Raw genomic sequence first — 22430 nt, forward strand, 5'->3', positions numbered from 1 at the left:
CCAATTAAAAGGTCATCGATCTGAAACATTATCCGTTTCTCTCTCCCTCAATGCTGCCTGAGCTGCTGAGGGTTCCCAGCAATTCCTGTCTTTATTTCAGATGTTCAGCATCTGCAGCATTTTACTTTGGGATACGTTAGATCAGGAGATGTCGGTGTGATCAAGAATCACAGACTGCAATTCGTGAAGGAATTCAATATGATTTCTAGCAAATAAAAATACTGGATATAAATTAGGAAACCATGAAAGGGTTATTGTTTAGTAGCAATCTGAACATAAACTTTAAATTTGCATCTTCACAAAAATATCTGTATGTGACCATGTTTTGCTGAAAGGAATTTGCACACGTTGTTTTCAGAAGCCGTTTGAGACTTCCCATGAAGGAAAAAGTTGGTCTCTCTGAGCATTTTGAAAGCCACTCACAGCATTTTTAAAGTTAAATGAATGAAAAGTAAATTTCCATGGGTTTCCACCAGGTTCTCAAAGATGTGTGGGCTGGAAGGTTAATTAGCTGCTGTAAAATTGCCCTTAGTGTGTAGAGAGGGGAGAATCCGGGGGGAGTTGATGAGAATGTGGGGAGAATTAAAAAAAGGGATTAATATAGGATGTGTGAAATGGGTGTTAGGTGCAGACTCAGTGGGCCAAAGGGCCTGTTTCAGAGCTGTATCTCTCTACAACTCTACGATCACATCTGAAAACCTGAGCTGGGGCTGGGAGCAGGGAGCGTGGGAGGGGAGCTTGGCGCAGACTGTATGCACCTGTGCATTTGGTTGCACACGTCACATTAAAACCACTCGTGTGTTCAGGGCTGAAGTGAGCAGATCTCATGCCACAAAGGCAGCCACCGTCCCAAAGGGGAGATGCTTACTGACTGCAGGGAAATCCGTGAGTTGAGATAAAGCTGCGGAACTGCAGTTCCAGCACCTGGATGGTCAGATGTGAGTTTACAAAGGAGCAGGGTGTTCACGCCTCACTGACCACCAACCCAGCCCAGCTTCAACTTCCCTTCCCCTTCTACACCAACCTGTCATCGACCTTCACTGCCATGGTGAGGCCAAACACAGACTAGAAGAACAGCACCTCCTGTTCTACATGTAGCCTACATCTCAATGGCATGAACACTGAATTTTGCAATTTCAGGTAACCCACTCCCCTCGTGTTCCTTTCCCAGTCCACCTGTCCACCCAGGATCTCTCGCCCTTTATTCACATTTTCCACCCTCCCCCACCTGGTTCCATCTACCTGTCACCCACACACCTACCCACCTGGTTCCAGGTGAAACTGCCCATCTCTGATGCCGAGCGGTCTGTCCTCAGAAGCCTCACCTTCGTATCCCTGCACCTCAGCAACCTCTGGGCCTGGCACGATGTCGAGCTCCTCTTCCATCGCTTCATTCCGACATTCCTTGTTCTAAACCTACTCTGGCACCACTCCCCAACTATTCTTTCACCACATTATCTGCACTTGAGCAGAACACATCAAGTTGCTACCAACTTACACCCTGCTGTCAAATTCACTTGGACCATTTCTGACACAACACTCCCTTTTCTGGATCTCTCTGTCTCCGTCTCAGAAGACGAACTATCCATCGATATCGGTTTATTATTGTCACATGTTCCAAGATACAGTGAAAAACTTTGTTTTGCGTGCCATCCGTACAGATCACTTCAAAACATAAGTACTTTGAGGTAGTACAAGGGAAAAGCAATAACAGAAAGCAGAATATAGTGTTCCAGTTACAGAGAAAGTGCAGTGCAGGTAGATAGGGCCATGACAATGTAGATTGTGAGGACATAAAAGAGGTCCATTCAAGAGTCTTATAACAGCGGTATAGAAGCTTCCCTTAAGCCTGGTGGTGCGTGTTTTCAAGCTTTTGTATCTTCTGCCTGATGGAAGAAGGGAGAAGAGAGAATGTCCAGGGTGGGAGGGGGTCTTTGATTACATTGGCTGCTTTTCCAAGGCAGTGGGAAGTGTAGACAGAGTCCATGGAGGGGAAGCTGGTTTTTGTGATGGACTGAGCTGTGTCCACAACTCTCTGCAATTTCTTGCGGTCTTGGGCAGAGCAGTTGCCGTAACAAGCTGTGATGCATCTGAATAGGATACTTTCTATGGTGCATCTATAGAAATTGGTGAGGGTCAACGGGGACATGCTGAATCTACTACGAACCCACCTCATCATCCCTTCCTTCCAGTTTCTCTGACTCTGCCACATCTGTTCTCAAGATGAAACTTTCCTTTCCAGGACTTCTGAAATGTCTCCTTTATGGCTTCCCCACTGCTGTAATTGTTGGAGCCCTCTCTCACATTTCTTGTGTTTCCCAGACCTCTGCTCTCACACCCCCAGAGATAAAAGTTCCCTAGGCCATCACCTTTCATCCCATTAGACTCCATATTTAGCACATCATCCTTTTCGCCACCTGCCACGGGACCTCAGCACCAGTCGCATCTTCCCGTCTTTCCACTTTCTGCTTTCCACAGAGACCACGCTCTCCATGACTCACTGGTCCACTCACTCCTCCCCACCCACTTTCCCCTGCAACCGTAGAAGGCGCAATACTTATCCCAGCACGTCCACGTGAAGCAGAGATTCACATGCACCTCCTCCAACCTTGTCTACCTCAACAGGTGTGCTCGATGTGGCCATCAGTGAGACCAACTGTAGACTGGGCAACCATTTGGAGAGCCTACAACCCAATGGCATGGACATCAAATTTTCCAATTTCATGTAACCCACACATAGTGTTCCTTCCTCACTCCTGGTCCACTGAGGTTCTCTCTTCCTTTGTTCACCTTTTCCATACCCACCCCTCTCAACCTAGATTCATGACCCTTCCCCACCTGGTCCCATCTGCCCATCACCCACACACCTAGGTTCCTTCTCCCATGGTTTACCCTTCCTATCCCCTCTCCCCAAATGTTTCCACCCATCAGCTTCCAGCTCTACCTGTCCCTTCTCCCCTACTTCACCTGGTTCCACTCATCATCTACCAGACCCTGTCTCACCCCTCCCTCTCACCTCCTCATACTAGCTATCTACCCTCCACACCCTCAGTCCTGTGTAGGGACTTGACCCAAAATGTTAACCATCTCTCTGCCTCCACAGATGCTGCTCGACCTGCTGAGTTCCTCCAGCAGTTTGCTTTTTGCTCCAGATTCTAGCAGCTGCAGTCTCCTGTCTTTAACTGTTTTGCTTCTCTGGAAATTTAGTGATAATAATGAAGCATGTTGTCATGAATTGAATTTAGTTAAACCTCATCTATTCTGATTACAACTAACCATTGGCTCGGTGTACATTATATCCAAATTAGCCATACTTTCCTGAAGATGATAATGTGTTCCACCCATTAACTTTCCAGCTGGGTGTGGTAGTTGGAATAATTAATGATCCCAAAAGGCACTGGGTCATTTGTACTTGGAATTGCATCAGCCACACAAGTGGGAAAAATTACAGGATTTTTAAAAATTTCACAGAGCAAGTTTCAAACTAAATTAGATGTTCAGATACTCAGCTGTTTTGCATTAAATTAACCCTGCAGTTCACATCTGTCCCCATCACTGAATCACTCCGAAGCAAGAGATAATTTAAATCCAGATATTTTGAGGACTTTTCTTAAAGGTTTAAAGTTATTATTCTACTTGAAATGTTTGCCAAAACAGAGGTTTTTTGAAATGCTATAAACTAAATTTCAATTTTGAGAATGTATTTAATAGTTTTTCAACTGAGGAAATCTTCACCACAAACTCACAATTAAAACCAGTGGGTTAGAACATTGCTATCCATTATCACAAGCTCAGCTTCCTATCTTGCTCACAAGCCTGTATGGTTAGGATTGATAAAATCTACCTAAGCTTTTCTTCATTTTAACTTAAGATATAGGCTTCACATGAAGCACCCCATTCAGATTTTTCACTACTTGCAGACACACTCAGTTAAAAGGAGCCTTTCTCGCAGTCACTCAATGCTGGTGACTTCAGTGTATTCTTCTTTCCTTAATCTTGCATTTTATTCACTTTTTCCCCTTCACATTAATCTTCTATTGTCAATATTTACAAGAGTTACTCTCTTGCAATAGAGGAAGGGACAGTAGTTTTTTCTCTGTCCAAACAGTGATTTCGGGCTTGGTTACAAACTTCCCATTTAGGCCCTCGTTCCCCACAAAGCTGCCTAGTATTGAAATAACTGGCAGCAACTGGCCAAGTTACCCAAACCATCTCTTCATTGTTGGGTGGTAGAATAAAATACATCTCTGAAAAGAGTGTCCCTTTGGAGTCATTGAAATTACAGCATTTTTGCTTACATTTTGTTTTTATTTCAGATCTGTAGCATTTTCAAACCAATGTATACAAGCAGTCATTTCATCATTAATGAATGTTGTAAAGTCCTGGTAAGATCACACACACACCTTGAACACAACAGTAAAATAAATACCTGATGGGCTGAGTCTGTGGTTTTTTTCTAACATAGATGTTTAATGTCACTGTATATGCTGGGTGTGTCTTTCGGGTTTCTAACAATCAACTGTGCAGTGCAGGAATGTGTTATCTTGGGAGTCAGAAATCAACAGTATTTCATGATAGTCAGACTTCTTTCACATATCAGCTGCCAAAATAATGAGAAAAGGAATTCCAAGTGGGATAATGCCACGTTTGATCGGCCGCCTGATGTTTAAGAAGGAATTAACCAATACCAACTCCCCGGAGGCCGGTGCTATTAGCAATGCTTGAAGACAAGAGGAAGTGCAGATGCTGGAATCTGGAAGGAAAAACGCAGCGAGTTGAGCAGCATCCATGGAGGCAAAAGGAATAGGTTGATGCTTCAGGTCGAAACCCTGCATCAGGACTTCGAGCAGTGTGGGACTCAAAGCGATACAAGTGGTAATGAACTAGGTGATAATCCTGATATCATTTATTGTTCTCCTGGAGGTTCTTGTAGAATCTTTAAGAGCTCATCAGATAATGCTACTGTAATCAAAACACATGCAATATATCCAAAATAGATTGGGATAAAAGAATGACTTCTCCAATCCAATTACTTCCATTGATTAACCAAGCAAACAATTTAGCCGCCCAGGAAAATACCAATAGGAAGACTTTATACCAAATAAGTATCTACAATGATATTTAATTACTAATAGTGACAATGAAGGGATCAGTGATATATGAAAATTAACAAGTAATCCAGAAACTAGAAAGCAGAGTATTTAGACCCAATTTTAATGTATTCTAAGAATAGTGTCCAAAAGAAGGAAGGATTACAAGATCAGAAAAGTGCAAGCAAGGAAGGAGGGGTGGACAGGGGCCTCGAGTCTGATTGCCCACTGACCATTTCATAACTTACTGTCATTTGACCCGAAATGTTGACAATTCCTCCCCCCCCAACAGACGCTGCTCAACCCGTTGAGTTCCTCCAGCAGATAGTTTGTTGCTCCATTAATTGACAAATTTAATCCCTGTCTCCCAACACCTAATTGATGGTGAAATAAAAGCAACTTTGGAAGGTTTTTAAAAAGATAGTGTCCCAGATAAATTAAAATCACATGGAATCAAGAAATTGGATCCCTAAATATTGGCTGCTTTTACCTAACCTGCTAAATTGTGGGAAGATCCCCATGAGTGTTAAAAAGAAAGAAAAGTGCTCGTCTCAAAGATTAGCAATCCAGCTAAATGATGTAGTGCCAAGAAATGAGTTCCAATCACAAATGGGTCAATATTACTATGAGTCTTAACATAAATAACAGACAAAGTAGTGCCAATGGCTATTGCATGGAATGCGAAACAAATGAGTATTATTGCCATGAAGCTGGGTTGTAGTGAGAATATTCTAATTCTGCAGAGCATAATTATTAAGGGTGCAAGGAAACAAAGGAGCAATCTGGCTGTTGTTCCTCTCAATCCAAGGCCTTTGATACTGTTAAGGCACAACCCAGTTTCTGTGTCAGAGGGACTGTAAATGTTTAGTAGATTGTATTTGCAACATTTGCCTGAATTCTCACAGGATGGTGAATGCACAGGAGAGCTTGCAGCTTACCATAGAGGGGATGTGAGGAAAGGAAATCCCGTCTCTGATTTTATGTACTGGATACCTTGAAGTTATGGGATTTTACTTGAAGGACAAATCTTCAGCCTTTGAGTCAATATTGCACTTAAGTGATTCTGATGTCAGAATGCTGGATAATTTAAAGAATTAAAGCAGTTTGTAAAAAGTCAGACTTGGAAATAACTACTTGGAATCATATACATTGTCTAAAAACAAGACTTGCCCAAAATAAAGTTAAGACTTTCCATCAGATCACCAAAACTGTCATTGAATTCTGATGAAAGGTCTTCAACCTGAAACATTAACTCTGCTTCTGTCCCCACAGATACTGCTTGATCTGCTGAGTATTTGCACATGCTGAGCTGAAGAAAATGAACCCCTGTTGTCTGGCTGTCCATGGGGAAGTAGCATCCTTCAGTTCCACCAAATCCTCATTCACCCCCAAAGCCTTGGGAGATGTTCTTGCTCAAACAGTTGCAGTGAACTCAATTCACCTGCGTTTCAAAATGCTAGTGAGCCCATTACTTCCCCTCTTAAAACTATCATAAAATATCAAACAAGATGACCTTCCCTTGAGAGGATGGTGGGAACAAGAAGGAACCATTTCATGGATTTGCAGCAAAAAGAGATAAAGATGGTACAAATGGGGGCGGGGGGGGGGGGGGCGGGTGTCGCATCAAATTGTTACAGGTGTGATTTTTGGACTAAAAGCAACTTGCAAAAAGCCACAGGCAGGACAAGTCCCCTATAGAAAGGGAACAGAATCCTCCAAGTGATTGGTGAAATAAATTATGGTCACAGTTATTCAGAGCTGAAGAGAACCGTACATATTTAAAGTGAAGGGAAGCTGCACGGAGCTGCAGACAATGTTTATAAGTTCCTCTGAGTGAGTGCCAGAGTGACGTGCTGAGAGTTAGCCAGAAGAACATACAAGATGAAATTATATTTTGCAGTTCTGGCAAGTTGCTAAAATTTGCCCTAAACCATCAAAAATGATACAAAGATCACAATTGTGACAATTTGAATATTCCACACTCACCCCGTAACTCACCAACCAATCACCATCTTAATTTTGTCTTTTGCTACAAGTCTGTGAAATGGTTCTTTCACATTCTCAAGAGAAGACCAGTTTGTATGATGCTTTGACCATTATCTCACATAGTTGTCTTAGCGGGGGAAGTTCTGGGTTCATTAGCATCTCAAAACACTGATGAATGGATTTCACTGCAAGAACATCCCCAAAGGGTTTATGGGTGAATCAGGATTTGGTGGAGCCAATGATGCTACTTCTGCATGGACAGTCACATAACAGGATTTACAGAGAGGAACAATTCAATTACAATTCAAAGAAAATCAGTACTATGCTTGACAGCAAATCAATACTTAATTAATAATGTGTACTGGTGAAAAAAACCAGACCTGGGAAAAGCTCTGGAGTTTGTGCTTAGCCACATTGATAATTTTAAGAAAGTAACATCACTTGCTAGCCAACTACATTCACATAAATGTACAAAAGTCACACCTAAATTGTGAATTTGATCCTACAGTTCTACAATTGATCGAAAAAGCCTTCCAATTCCAATAAATCACCAAGAGGTAATGACTCAAATGCCGAAGCATCTGCATTCACTGGCACAAGGCCACTGAACCTGTCTGGTAATGTTCGCGACTGATCAGAATGCAGAGTGTGATGACTGGGGAAGAAAAGATTTTCGTAACTTATAGGTGCAAACGATAAAGGATCTGTTGGAGACGCATATGTCTGAAAGACAGATAAAATGCAAAAGTTAATTTATTTTGTTTACAATTTTAAATGCACCCTGTGACAATAACGCTAGCTCAGCTGTGGCAACCATAGAATGAAGGCTTTTAAAGCAGCTTCATCAAAAGTTACTACTTCCAAGCTCAGGTTGGTCCTCTCTCCTTCCTGTTGGGTGCCGTTTCAAAATTAACAAAACACCCAAAAAATCTATAAATGCAATCAGACAACTACAGAATTCATAGCCACAAAGCAGCCCACTTTTAAAAATTCAACTCAGAAATTTTAAGTTATTATGCAATGCCTGGACTGAAAAAGTGACCTTTATTCTACAATTTGACACAATAGTATTTTAATACAACATTGAAAATCTGAGAAACATGATACAGAGAGGATCACATTGGTGCTAAGTGGCCATCTCAAAAATAAGTGGATCTGACCACAAAATATATTTAACAGGTGATCCAACCAGCATGGTGTCCTACTCACACACAGGTTGTTTTAAATACTCTTTCTGTTCTATGTGAGGGAAATTAATGTTCTGCAGCAGTGGAAAAGATAAAGAGAAACAAATGTACAGTGCAGCTGCATTTGCACATTAATTGCAGTTAAGATCAAAGTCACAGACAAGGGTGGTTTAGTAATCAAGTGGCTCAAAAGGGAAAAGGAAGCAGATGCAACAAGAGGACAGAATTTAAACTATATTTTGCAGATGTCTTGTTAGATAATTACTATATCATACTTGATATTGTTCTTTTGTGCATTGTAGAATTAAAATTATATGATGTGATTGGGAATGCAGTGAATATGGTACTTACCATTTCTGGATGGGTGCCCTGGTGAACACAATAAGAGACTTGTCTCACCAGCTCGTCAACAGACAGATTTGAGAGAGTGCCACCATTTTCCTCCTTCACCTTATTAATGAACGAGTGCAATCTCGCTCTGTAACATAAAACAGGTACAACTAATCCAATTGCAGCCCGGCAAGGTGAAAGCTATAAAAAGTAATTTTAAGCCTAGTGAGAAAATCATTGAGCATGTATTGTGCATCCCAAATGAATCAAGAGACCTCGGAAGGTACCGTATTCCCTTTGTCCTTCCATGTGCTTCATAGTTCCTGAGCACATGCAGTAAACAAACAGGAGGAAACTGTACCAAGCAGCGATTTCTGTATTTTTCATTAATCATTTTTTGGGGAATGAAAAATCGATTTATTAGCAATTGCTGAGATTATTGTCAGGTTAACAAGATACAAATGAACCACACTAAAGGATATCTTGACACCAAAAGCCAAAAATAACGTTTTTTTTCCTTATTGTTTCTCAACTCAGCACATTCTTTAGCTGACAGCCACCCTAATTATAAAATCCTGCTACTGTTGTTTCAAAGCCAATTACTGGGACAACCTAGAACTTGCATCCAAACAGAAAAGGCTGATATCATGGGCACATTCCTGCAGATTTATGGGGTGGACCTGCTCGTTATCACTCAATCTGACTTCCACAAACCCGCATCAATATACAGGTGCAGGGGAACACCATCACCTCCAGATTTCCCACCAAGTCACATCACTGTTCCTTCGTCTTTGTAGGGTCAAAACTCTGGAGACCCCTATCCTACAGCACTGTAGGAACATCTTTATCAGAAGGACTTCTGCAGTTCAAGTTGGCAGCTCCCCACCAACTTCTCATGGGCAATAAATTTTGGTCTTGCCAATGTCGCATCTTGGGAATGAATACATAAAACGTTGCTCATCTTAATGTCAATAGATTACACCTCCCAGACACAGTGGGAGCATTTCCACTAGTTAGAAGTGGAAAGGTTCAAAGCAGAGATCAGATTCTTTGCCTCTCGGGGAAAACTTGCTTTTCAACACTAGGCAAGGACTTTTTTTTAAGGCTTGTCAAACAAAAAACAACTTACTTGCTTATTGTAGGAAACTTGAAGAAAAGTTGTTCCATTACAGTGTGATAGGATGAACGTGGCTCATCGGTTTGTGAACTGTTACCACTGGCTAAACCAAATGGCCTTTGAGTCTGTAAAGCCTGGAAGTCGTTATTAGAGTGTATAATTGGCTGTGCAGATGGCAAATGATTGAAGTGGTTGTTAAAGGATTTCATTTGGGCACCATAATGCTCAAATAAGTTGTTTTGTAAATTTCCAGGAACACATGATGTCCGTAGCCCAGAAAGGGAAATATCTGGGATTTTTACTGGTTTTGCTTCAGTTGAAGGAGTCGACATTTCCAAACCGCCGGCAGCAAGCTGAAGAGACCCATCAGGAAATGACTTATTTTGGTCAGTAAACATCGTAAATTCTAGTTCAAGGTCAGACCGGCTGCGATCAGTGGATGGAATAGGTTGCATTGCTGGAGGGTTTGAGTAATTGGGTGGCCAAGCAGATGGTATGTAGGCATCTTTTCCTGTCCTCGGTAACGTTTCTGCATCAATGCCACGAGTTCTGGATCCTTGTGAAAACCATACAGCCTCAGCAGAGGTAGAAGTTCCAGTTAATCCAACATTCTTACCCATTTCAATCCTTGTAGGAGATGGTGACAGTCTCCGATGATTTGTAAAATTGTTTACAGCTCTGAACTGTGATGGCATCAATTTAGAGGAATCAGTGTAAGGTACGGCATCAGTATATTCTCCTGTCTCCTGGGGCCAAGAGGCAGCCTAAACAAAATATAGTTATCAGTAACCTCCTGTCAAATGCACATCTTTTGGTACATTTCAATTCTAGACACGTGACGGGGTAACTCAGAATCAGGTTTATCATCACCGACATCTGTCATGAAATTTGTTGTTTTGTGGCAACAGTATAGTGCAAGACAAAGACATAAAAATTACTATGTTACAAAAACAAATAAATAGTGCACAAGAGGGAAAACGAGGTAGTGTTCATGGACCGTTCAGAAATCTGATGGCAGAGGGGACCATTATGCAGAGACTTAATCTGGAAAAGGTGGATTTGTTGAAAAGTGATGGCTGGGTTGAAAAGGAAAGTGGCGAAATTAGCACTGACTTCTGCTAAGCACAAAGATAAAGGAATTAAAGAGGTAATACTGATGGTGGGGGAGGGGGGGGTGGGCTCAGTGGGCCTTTGGGAGAATTGTGGGGGACATCTAAGGTATATTTTTCACACAAGGATCAGTTGGTATCTGGAGGACAAAAAAAAGAAGGCAAAAAAAGGCCCAAAGATCAAAGTCATAGAGTTACACAGCACAGAAAAAGGCCCTTCGGCCCAACTCATCCATGCCGATCAAGGTGCCTTCCTGAACTAGTCCCACTTTGACTGCGTTTAGCCCTTATTCATCTAAACCTTGAATCTGTTCAAATGTCTTTTAAACATTGTAACTGTACCTGCCTCTACCACTTCCTCTAGCAGCTTGTTCCATATATCCACCACCCTCTTGTGTGGAAAAACTTGCTTCTCAGGTCCCTATTAAATTTATCCCCTCTCACCTTAAACTTGTGCCCTCTAGTTTTAGACTCCCCTACCCTGGGAAGAAGATTGTGACCATCCACCTTATCTATGCCCCTCATGATTTTATAAACCTCTATCAGGTTACCATTATCTAATCAATTATTAACTCTAAAATACAAACATCAATGGAAAAACTCACCAAATATACTTCACAAAGCATCGTTAATAAATTAACAGAATGTTAATTTTTACATACTAAGTCTTTATTTAATTTTTCTGCAAGAACCTTAAAGAATTAATGAAGATTTTCTTTCTCCTGGGACAAATAGTTCAATTTATACCAATATTTACAGATCTGGCAATGACGTTTTTACAGAAGATGGAGGGAAACACACAATTTTTCATTGATGTGGTAAAACTGAGAATGTTAAAAAATGAAAAAAAAGCAGCTCACATTGATCAGAGTAATTTGTCCTTGAATTCCTTTCATTCTTTTTTCCCACATGTCCTGGCTAGCGATGACTTCTGGCGAATTTGCGTTCCTTTAAAAATGAATTAAGATACATTTTACAATTGAGTAAGAATGAGGTATTCCAATCATCTTAAGGACCTAATGGTCATAACATTTTACAAAAGGGAAGGAGTATTATTCTTGCTGCAGGTACTGGCCTATTGTTACTTGGGTTTCTTGGCTAACAAACAGTTACACAAGACAGTCCAATGCTGTATGCCTACTACTTTAAACTGGATAGTTCTGCTGTGAAAAAAACATGCGAGCAATATATGTCCACTAGAGCCAAAATAATACAATGCACCATGCTGTACTTCACCATAGCAAACTGCCAGTTATAATCTGCTCATTTTCAGCTTGTCTCTATTTTTCTGCCTGTGCTTTGGACTCACCACCAGGTCCAGCAGCACAGTGCTGACTTACTGAAGAGCAGGACCAGTTACAAAGTGCATCAGGTCCCTCAGCTTTATTTCAAGGATGACTGGCATAAGCAGCATTGATTCTTTTTACCTAATCCTAATGTCTTTGTATTAATTTCTAGTCCTTTAATGTATTTTTAATTACACTTATTTTCAGGAGATCTTTGACAGTAACCTCAAGACCCACCCAAGACTAGCTGCTGCTTTGCAGATCAGGTCTCAGATGCTGAAGTCATCTTGGCCTGCCCTCTGTATCCCTCACAGATTAGTGCAGCTAGCAAGTTCAAAGTAGCAGATCTAGGGTGATTTGGCTGAATCATTTAGATAGATATACTCTATCTTTCTTGAAAAGTAGCTAAGTTATGCTATGTACATGGCCATTTAAAATACCTTAACAGTATTAATTGAAAACTAAAACTGCAGATACTGGAGATCTGAAATATTAACAGAAAACGCTGGATACACTCAGGGCAGGCAACATCTGTGGTGTCTGACCGGCTGTTTCAAGCATCTTCTGTTTTCATCCGCATCAATACACATTGTAAATATTTGAACAGATCACATTTAATTTTATTTAAAAGCTCTATTTAAAAGTTGCGATCGCAGAACTGCTGAACAAAGTATAAATGCCTTTATTTGACTTCCATTTAGGGATTAAGTTACTGTAAAGGGAAAGCAGCCGCTCCAACACAGGGAGTGCTGCAGTCTTTGAGGTCATATAGTGCAGGTGGACACAAAATATCCCTGGTGTTATTTTTATAGCAGCAAGGTGAATACTGGTGTCTTGGGCAATATTTGTTTCTCAACGAACACCCTCAGGTGGAGTCATTAGTCACTATTACAGTCAATGCAGTCATTATTACATCACTGAACTTGCCACATTTACTACACTGCAGCAATAACTGCAATTCAAAAATACTTCATTGGCTGTAAAGTGCTTTAGGCTATCACAAGGTCATAATGTCAGCCTAATATTTGTTTTACATATGGATCAGAATCATTGCCATTTCAGCAAGAGTGATGCAGGACAGAGGTTAGTGTAAGGAGGTTGAGAACACCCATTGAGGCACATCGCCATAGTGTGATTATTTTCCTCAAAGATTTTTCCTTGGATTGTTTTCTCAAGCTCTGAATGATGTTTTCAATTCTAAACCACAACAAACAGCACTAAAGCGATAGAACAGAAAAATCTGCTGATTACCATTTTAAAAACAAGTACAGTGCAAGCAGTGAAATGTGCACTGAAACTTACCGAGCTTTCTGTGCAGTGTAAAACTTCACATTCTCAACAGCCTCCTGATGCAGGCGATTGAGAAAATACAACTTTGTGTATTTCTTCCATTCCTGAATTTGAGACTGTAGCAAGAAAATTTAAAAGTATACAAATGTCAATGTTACCACTTTTAGTTTTTAAACACTACACCAGCAAAAAACTGATTTTATTCTTCAATTATCTATCCATATTTATCCAGACAGATATCAATTTATACATCAAAAATGTTGAACCTTCTGTGGCAAATACCATGAATGAACAAATACTGCATTCAGAATGAATATTATAACAACAAAGTAGAGGAATGTAAATCCATTTTGAAGAAGTGAAGTTATAGTATCAGTTATATTGGAACATAACAATTCCCTCATGTATTCTGGAAATAAAGCTTATGCTCTAACTTTATAAAACATTGGTCAGACCTCAGCTGAAGTACTGTGTGCAGTTCTATAGGAAGGATGCAATAGCATCGGAGGAGGTGCAGAGGAGATTCACCAGGATGTGGTTGGGATGTAGTGGTTCAGTTGTGAGGAGAGACGGGAAAGGTTGGGTCTGTTCTCCCTGGAGTGGAGGAGGTTAAGTGGGGACATGACTGAGGTATAAAATTATGAGGGGTATAGATAGCAGGGACTGCAGGAAGACATGGATTTAGGGTAAGGGGCAAGAGACTTAGAGGGAATCTGAAGGGAACCTTTTTCGGACAAAGAGTGGTGGAAGCAGAGTCACATACTGATTTATGCAATATTGTAGTGACCCCAAAAATCTGTGATCTGATAGTGCAACATACCCAACCTATAAGTGCACCTTGGGAAGGACTGAGATCCCACATTATTGCTTTCTGAGGGCCACAATCCAATGCAAAGACTCAAAAAAGTTAGCCGTGTCTGCTACCAGGCCACTCCTCTAAGTACCTTGACAATGTACTTCGGGTAGGATTGGAGGCGGCCCAGGAGTAGCTGCTGAAATACCTGGGACTTGAGGAATTAGAAAGATTAAGGAGCAACATTTAAAAAACAAAGCTATAATCAGAGGTGATTTGTTGAACAAGTGATACACTTTGGAAGATTGAACTTGAAGGCAGAGTACAAGGTTAATGGCAGGATTCTTATCAGTGTGGAGGAACAGAGGGATATTGGGGTCCAAGTCCATAGATCCCTCAAAGTTGCTGCGCAAGCCGATAGGGTGGTTAAGAAGGAATGTGTGTTGGCCTTCATTAGTTGGGGGATTGAGTTCAAGAGCCATGAGGTAATGTTGCAGCTCTATAAAATTCTGGTTAGACCACCCTGAGAGTATTGTGTTCAGTTCTGGTCACCTCATTATAGGAAGGATGTGGAAGCTCTAGAGAGGGTACAGAGGAGATTTACCAGGATGTTGCCTGGATTAGAGAACATGTCTTACGAGGAAAGGTTCAGTGAACTAGGGCTTTTCTCTCTGGAACGATGCAGGATGAGAGGCAACTTGATAGAGGTGTACAAGATTATGAGAGGCATAGATAAGGAGCATACAGCTAGCACCTTGTTCCCAGGGCGGCAATGGCCAATACCAGAGGACATACATTTAAGGCGAGTGGAGGAAACGTTAGGGGAGATGTCAAAAGTAGTTTTTATAAAAAGAATAGAGTGGTGGGTGCCTGGAATGCACTGCCGGGGGTGGTGGTAGAGGCTGATACAATCATGACATTTAAAAAAGTCTTAGATAGGCACATGGATGTAAGAAAAATGGAGGGTTATGGGCTGTGTAGGAGGGAAGGGTTAGATTGATCGTGGAGTAGATTTATATGGGTCGGCACAACATTGTGGGCCGAAGGGTTTCTACTGTTCTGTACTGTTCTATGATCATGGTAATTACAGAAAGAAAAATGACATTCTGTAAGAAATTGATTAGCATATCTGAGGTCAGCTCTTCAAGCAGCACAACATCCAAATGTTAATTGGAAATTAGTTGAAAATAGAGTTAAACTATTCACAATCTATAAACTATAAATGTTCCACACTCTTCGTAAGTATATGATATTAACTAGATTCTCTAATGTAACAAACAGGTTTTGCTCAATTGCTTTTGTAAGTTCTGCAAGTATGCACTTAGTGCCATGTGTGTAATCTTTCCCAGTAATAAATACCTGGACAGACAGGAGTCTGGTTGCTGACTCTTTGCAATTTCCTTTTGTGGTGCCACACATTTTCTGCAATTTCTTCTTGTCACTGGTCTGTTTTTCTCTGAAATCCAATAATTATTTTGATGAGGAAAATCTCGGAAGGGTTAGCTGCAGCCATATATCAGGTACATTACGGCTCAAAAATGGCTCAATTTAGATTAATATATTTAAGCATTTTGCATCATTTTCAACATTAAAAACTTAAAACAATTAGAGTGTAGCAAGAATACCTCCTTCCTTTTATTTTCTTAACTTCTCCATCGATTTCATGTATAGTTTTCTTGTTCCTGAAAATGAAATTCACACTTAAGTTTTCTAAATACTGTCACATCTTCAATCTTTCATATTGCTTTTACATCGGATTATATTTTCATTAAAGGGTCTCTCTTTAATTTAAATGCTTGGTTGGGGAGCACAGTCCCATGTGTTGTATGGTCTGCAGCATGTGGGGAAATGCCAGATGCTCCTTGTTGTCTGTATGGCCACATCTCCAGGAAGAGTCACCAATCTGAACAAACCGAGTGATGGGAATAGGAGCTTGCATGCCTGCTGGAGGCACCCACGAGATTGAGAGTCGCCTGGAAAGCACTTTATATATAGGTGCTGACGTCCCCCATCTATGGTAAGTCAGAGGGAGTGGGTGAGGAGAGGTCTCGGGTCACATGGTCAGGGAAGCCCCAGAGTGCTTCCATTCAGGAACTGGTTGTCCATGTTGCTCCAAGTTCACGACATTGTGGCTGACTCAGATGTAAAATGGGGGAGCAAAGTCGCACACGGTAGGCTGGTCCAGAAGGTTACATCAAATGGGATGCAGGGTGAGCTTGCCAGTTAGATACAAAATTGGCTTGGAAGAAGGAGACAGAGGGTGGTAGTAGAGGATTGTTTTTCACATTGGAGGCCTGTGACCTGTAGTGTTCTGTAGGGATCGAGGCTGGGTACCCTATTGTTTGTCATATATACTAATGACCTGGATGAGAATATAGGTGGCATGGTTGGTAAATCTGCGGAAGATACCAAAATTGGTGGTATAGTGGACAGTGAAGAAGGTTGTCTAAGGTTACAACAGGATACAGATCAACTGAGAAAGTGGGCAAAGGAATGGTAGATGGAATTTAACTCAGACAAGTATGAAATGATGCATTTTGGGAAGTTAAACCAGAGGACTTGCACGGCCCTAGGGGTGTTGTAGAACAGAGACACTGAGGGGTACAAGTACATAGCTTCCTTAAAGTGGCACCGCAGGTAGACAAAGTGATAAGTAAGGCGTCTGGCATGCTTGGGGCACTGAGTACAATAGTTGGGATGTCATCTTACAACTGTAGATGATGTTGGTTAGACTGCACTTGGAGCATTGTGTGCAGTTCTGGTTACCCTGCTAAAAGGAAGCATGTGATTAACTTAGAAAGGGACTGGAGGGCTTGAGTTATAAGGGGAGACTGGATAGGCTGGGACATGTTCCCCTGGAATGAAGGAGGCTTTGGGTGAACTTAGACGTTAATAAATCATGAAGAGCACAGTCTTTTTCCCAGAATAGGGGATTCAAAAACTAGAGGGTATAAGTTTGTGAGAGGGTAAGTATTTAAAGGGGACCTGAAGGGCAAGTTTTTCCATACAGACGGTGGTGGGTATACAGATGAAGTGGTAGAGGCGGGTACAATTATAACATTTAAAAGACATTCAGACAGGTTCGTGGATAGGAAAGGTTCAGAGAGATATAGGCCAAACACAGGCAAATGGGACTGCTCAGGTAGGCACCTTGGTCAGCATGGATGAGTTGGGCCAATGAGCCAGGTTCCATGCTGTATAACTCTGTGAATCCAAGGGAAGTAGTGGCAAGTGACTCGATAATGAGGGGGAATAGAATGGTGCTTCTGTGGCCAGATACAAGAATCTGGGAATGGTGTCAAACCTCCCTGGTACCGAGGTCAAGGAAATCACAGAACTGTTGCAGGATATTCTAACAAGATAGGGTAAACAGACTGTGGTTCACATTGGTCCAACTTGAATTCAGGGAGTTAGGTAGCAGATCAAAGAGCGAGATTGAGGTTGCAATCTCTGGATTATTTCTGGCGTTAGAGCTGGTGAATAATGGAATAGTAGAACAAATTAGGTGAATGAAGAGATGTTCCAAGACAAAAGGGGAGGTGGGGATAGTTACTCGTGCTGTTGGCGAGGACAATTACTTTGGCGAGGGAATGGGACTCAGAGTAGGAGCTCACGAAGGAATGAAGAACAAACAAATATAGAAAGAAAACTTGGTTAAGTCACTAAATGGAGCATACAGTCTTGATGCAGCACATGAGAGAAATGTAAGGCTGGATGTTAAGCACAGAGAGTCTGACGAGTAAGGCAAATGAACTGAGGGTATTGATTAGCACAGAAGAATGATATTGTTGCTGTCATGAAAAAGTAGTTGAGTGGTTGAAAGATGGGCAGGCTGGCCACTCAACAGTCCAGGGTATAGAATCTTTAGGTGGATGGTGGGGGGTGGGGGGTGGGATGTGAAAGAGATGGCAGTGCAATATTAACTCTGCAGTAGAAGGACAAAGAAGGACATCCTGAAAGGTTTCTTAAATGTGGCCCTACGGAAAGAACTTAGAAACATAGTCATGTTGTTAGAACATAGTTTTGCTTCACAGGCCTTCAAAGAGTCAGTGAGAGACAGAGGAGCAGATTTCTAGGCAAATCAAATAAGTGCAGGAACAACAAGGTAATAATAGCACATGGTTTCAGCTTCCCCATTAACTGGAATTGATGTAGTGTGAAAGGCTTAGAGGGGTGTAATTATTAAAGTGCATCCAGAAGAGTTTTTTGAGACAGCACATAGATGGTCCCCAAGAGAAAGAGTGATCCAGAGTTAATCTTAAAGAAAGCAGCCAGGCAAATGGTGGGAGTGCCAGCTGGAGATCACACTGGAGGATAATGAATATAACTTGAGCTTTAAGGTTGTCACAGAGAAGGACAATAATAGACTGGAAATTAAGGTCCTGAATTTAGGGGAAGGACAACTGCAATACAATAAGATATGGCCAAAGTGGACTGGGAGCAGTGATTTGCAGATCTACATGCAATTCATAGGAGTAATTCAACAATGGAATAGTCAACGTTCAGGGCCAATTTACTGATGAAACAATGAAGAGCAAGGCCAAGGTACCAAGGAGCCCTGGATGCCATGTGTTGGCTAAAGTGGAAGGAGTTTATGGCAGGTTTAGAGAACCAAAATGAGCAAGGAGCTAAAGTGCAGGGGAGTACATGAAAAAAATAATTAGGAGGGCAAAGAGGAGGCAGGAAATGCCACTGATAGGCAAGATTAAGCAAAATCTCAAAGCATTTTATATTAAGGGCAAGTGGGTAACAAGGGAAAGAGCAGGGTTCACTGGGGTTCAAGTGGCAATCTGAGTGTGGAGACAGAGGACGTAGGTGATGTCTTAAATTAGTATTTCTCATCTATATTCACTACGCAGAATTCAGGATGGGGAACAATGAAGTTCTAGAAAAAAATGCCTTTACAAAGGAGTAGGTGTAGATGCATTCATGGAGTTAAGGTGGATAAATCCCAGGGTCTGATGAAATGTATCCCAGGCTGCTTCTGGGAGGCAAGGGAGAAGGTTGCTGCAGTTTTGACAGAAATTCTCAAATGTTCTCTGGCCACAGAAGATGTGCCACTTGACTGGAGGACTTCAAGTGTGGAACCTTTATTCAAATTATGACGCAATGAATCTGACATCAGCGGAAAGGAAATTACTGGAAAATATTCTGAGAGACAGGATTAATCTGTATATGAAGAGCCAGCGATGAAGGAAGAATAGTCAGCATGGTTTTATTAAAGAAATGTTCTGTGCGACGAATTTTCAAAGAGGGTAATGTAGTTAATCAACATAGACTTTAGTAAGGCCTTCAACAATGTTCCACATGGGAAAATGATCCAAAAGATAAGAACCTACAGAATCCATGGCAATTTGGCAAACTGGATCTGAAATTGGCATGGTAATAGGAGGCAAAGGGTAATGGTTGAGGGTTGTTTTCACAACTGGAAGCCTTTGAAGTACTGCAGGATTCAGTGTTGGGACCCTTGCCGTTTGTCATATACACAGGTTGCAATTGTCTGATCTGGCAACTCCCATGGTCTGGAATGTTTTGAATCTGTAGTACAGAATAGTAATTAACCAATTCTAATTACAATCTAAAATTAACTATGATCTGTACTAATCTGTAGCTAATTAACCTACCAGTGCAACTTCTGCGATCTTAGCCGACAGTGACCTTGCTGATATCATTTCTGACTTATGGAAACTTTGGGTTATGGACATTCTTGGAAGCCTCCTGTAACCCAGGGAGTGTCTACCTTAAGAACAGTTCTCCTGCTCAGAGGATGATGATCGGGGGGTAGTTTCTGTGGTCCAGCATCAGTTAGGTCCCAAGGATGCCAGACTAGAGTTTCAACCTGTATTAACAATACGGATGTGAATATTGGAGGTATGATTTTAGTCTGCAGATGATAAGAAAATTGGTGATGTTGTGGATAGCAAGGAAGACTGACTTCGGCTACAGAATGATATTGATGAGTTGGTAAAATGGAAGTTAATCCTGAAAAATATGAGGTGATGGATTTTGGGAGGACGAACGAGGCCAGGATTATACACTGGAGCTCATCTTAACAAGCAATCTGAAATTGCAACCTAACTTTTTAAACAATTTATCCTCATTTATTGCCCAACTTTATAACTTGGAGAAATGAACATTGGTATCATACCTTTCTAAATTATTCTTCACTGATTTAAGTTCTTCTTGTAAGGTACCGAGTTCTTGCGATTGATATTCTCTCTTATCATGCAGTTTCTCTTTTACAGACCCTAGCTGTGCCTTTACTGTTGTGAGCTCATCCCTCAGTTTCTATTACAAAGATGGTTAGAAAGCAAGAAAACTTTATTTTGTGTTCTGTATCCATTCTCATTTTACAACAATATATAACATTTATCCTCCAAAACTTTAATATTAGCTTAGAAATTGTTCCTGATGTCTTTGGAGGTACAGGAGTACAGTGGTCTCACAGATCCAGTGACCTGAATTCGATTCAGACCCCTGGTATCTATGACCACATTTGTTTCCCCTGGTTGCTCTGGCTTCCTTCCACATTGCAAAAACGTTCAGTAATTTTTTTAAAAGACTGCAGATGCTGGAAATCCCTCTAGTCACCATTGCAGACGTTAGATCAGTGTTCCAGAGAGTGATGCCCGGCTGTGTCCTCAGATCCTGCGCAGATCAGCTGGCAGGGATATTTGCAGACATTTTTAACCTCTTCCTGCTTCAATCTGATGTTCCCACCTGCTTCAAGACCACTATCATCCTGGTACCAAAGAAAAACCAGGTAACATGCCTTCATGACTACCACCCAATGGCTCTGACACCCACCATCATGAAGTGGTCCGAGAGGCTGGTCACAGCACACATTAACTCCAGCCTCCCAGGCAACCTCAACCCTGCAATTTGCCTGCCACCGAAACAGGTCCATGGCAGATGCCATCTCCCTGGCCCTACACTTATCTCTGAAGCATCTGGACAGTAAGGATACTGACGTCAGACTATTATTTATTGACTACAGCTTAGTCTTTTATACCATAATTCCAAGCAAACTCATCACCAAACTCCTAGACCTGGGTCTCAACACCTCCCTTTGCAACTGGATCCTTGACTTCCTGACCAACAGACTGCAAATCAGTGAGGACAGGCAGCAAAACTATGCCATGATTATCCTCAACACTGGTGCCCCACAAGGCTGTGACCTCAGCCTCCTACTCCATTCCCTATACACTCATTACTGCATGGCCAGATTCTTCTCTAACTCCATTTACAAGTTTGCAGATGATACCATCACAGCAGGCCAAATCTCAAATAACAATGAGTCGGAAGGAGATGCAGAGCCTAGTGGCACGTTATCATGACAATAACCTTTCCCTCAATGTTAACAAAACAAAAGGGCTGGCCATTGACTTCAGGAATGGGGGGTGGTGTACATGCTCCTGCCTACATCAACTGTGCTGAGGTCAAGAGGGTTGAGAGCTTCTAGTTCCTAGAAGTGAACATCACCAATAGACTGTCTTGGTCCAACCACAGACACCATGGCCAAGAAAGCTCACCAGCGTCTCTACTTCCTCAGGAGGCTGAAGTAATTCTGCATGTCCCTTTTGACCCTCACCAATTTTTATACGTGCATCATAGAAAGAATCTTGGTATGGCAACTGCTCTGCCTGAAACTGCAAGAAAGAGAGTTGCGGACACAGCTCAGTTCATCACGGAAACCACCCTCCCCTCCATAGACTCTGTCTATACTTCTCGCTGCTTCAGTAAAGCATCCAACATAATCAAAGACCCCTCCCATCCCAGACATTCTCTCTTCCCTACCCTCCCATTGGGCAGAAGATACAAAAACCTGTACCACCAGGCTCAAGGACAGCTTCTATCCCACGGTTATAAGACTACTGAACGGTCCCCTAGTACAATAAGATGGACTCTTGACCTCACAATCTACCCTGTTATGGCCTTGCACCTTATTGTCTACCTGCAGTATTTTCTCTGTAACTGTAACACTTTATTCTGCATTCTTTTGTTGCTTTTCCCTTGTACTACCTTGACATATTGATGTGATGAAATGATCTGTAATGGATGGCATGCAAAACAAAGTTTTTCACTGTACCTCAGTACTTGTGACAACAACAAACCAATTTACCTGTTTTCTTAAATAATAGAAAATACTGGAAAAAGTCAGCAGGTCAGGCAGGAGCTGTGGAAAGAAAAGCAACTGAGGGACTGCTCATCAGACCTGAGGAAGAGGGAGACACCGGAACGT

At 41.6% G+C, this 22430-nt stretch overlaps 1 protein-coding gene across 3 annotated transcripts in view; it reads right to left on the reverse strand.

The window, feature by feature from the left end:
- Nucleotides 1–4287: 4287 nt before the first annotated feature.
- LOC127583668 (uncharacterized) overlaps nucleotides 4288–22430 on the reverse strand; it is a 95213-nt gene continuing 77070 nt past the window's right edge. For 2 of the 3 annotated variants that reach the window (XM_052039891.1, XM_052039892.1), the window contains exons 32-39: nucleotides 20337–20476; nucleotides 15814–15870; nucleotides 15548–15644; nucleotides 13408–13511; nucleotides 11680–11767; nucleotides 9723–10474; nucleotides 8615–8741; nucleotides 4288–7799 (exon numbers count right to left, since the gene is read on the reverse strand). In XM_052039891.1, the coding sequence (XP_051895851.1) occupies nucleotides 7587–7799; nucleotides 8615–8741; nucleotides 9723–10474; nucleotides 11680–11767; nucleotides 13408–13511; nucleotides 15548–15644; nucleotides 15814–15870; nucleotides 20337–20476 (1578 nt within the window). In that variant the 3' untranslated portion in view covers nucleotides 4288–7586. The remainder of the gene's footprint in view (nucleotides 7800–8614; nucleotides 8742–9722; nucleotides 10475–11679; nucleotides 11768–13407; nucleotides 13512–15547; nucleotides 15645–15813; nucleotides 15871–20336; nucleotides 20477–22430) is intronic. The other variant, XR_007958286.1, reaches the window with a different exon arrangement.

The sequence above is a fragment of the Pristis pectinata genome, chromosome 27 (assembly GCF_009764475.1).
Source record: "Pristis pectinata isolate sPriPec2 chromosome 27, sPriPec2.1.pri, whole genome shotgun sequence".
Classification (NCBI taxonomy): domain Eukaryota; kingdom Metazoa; phylum Chordata; class Chondrichthyes; order Rhinopristiformes; family Pristidae; genus Pristis; species Pristis pectinata.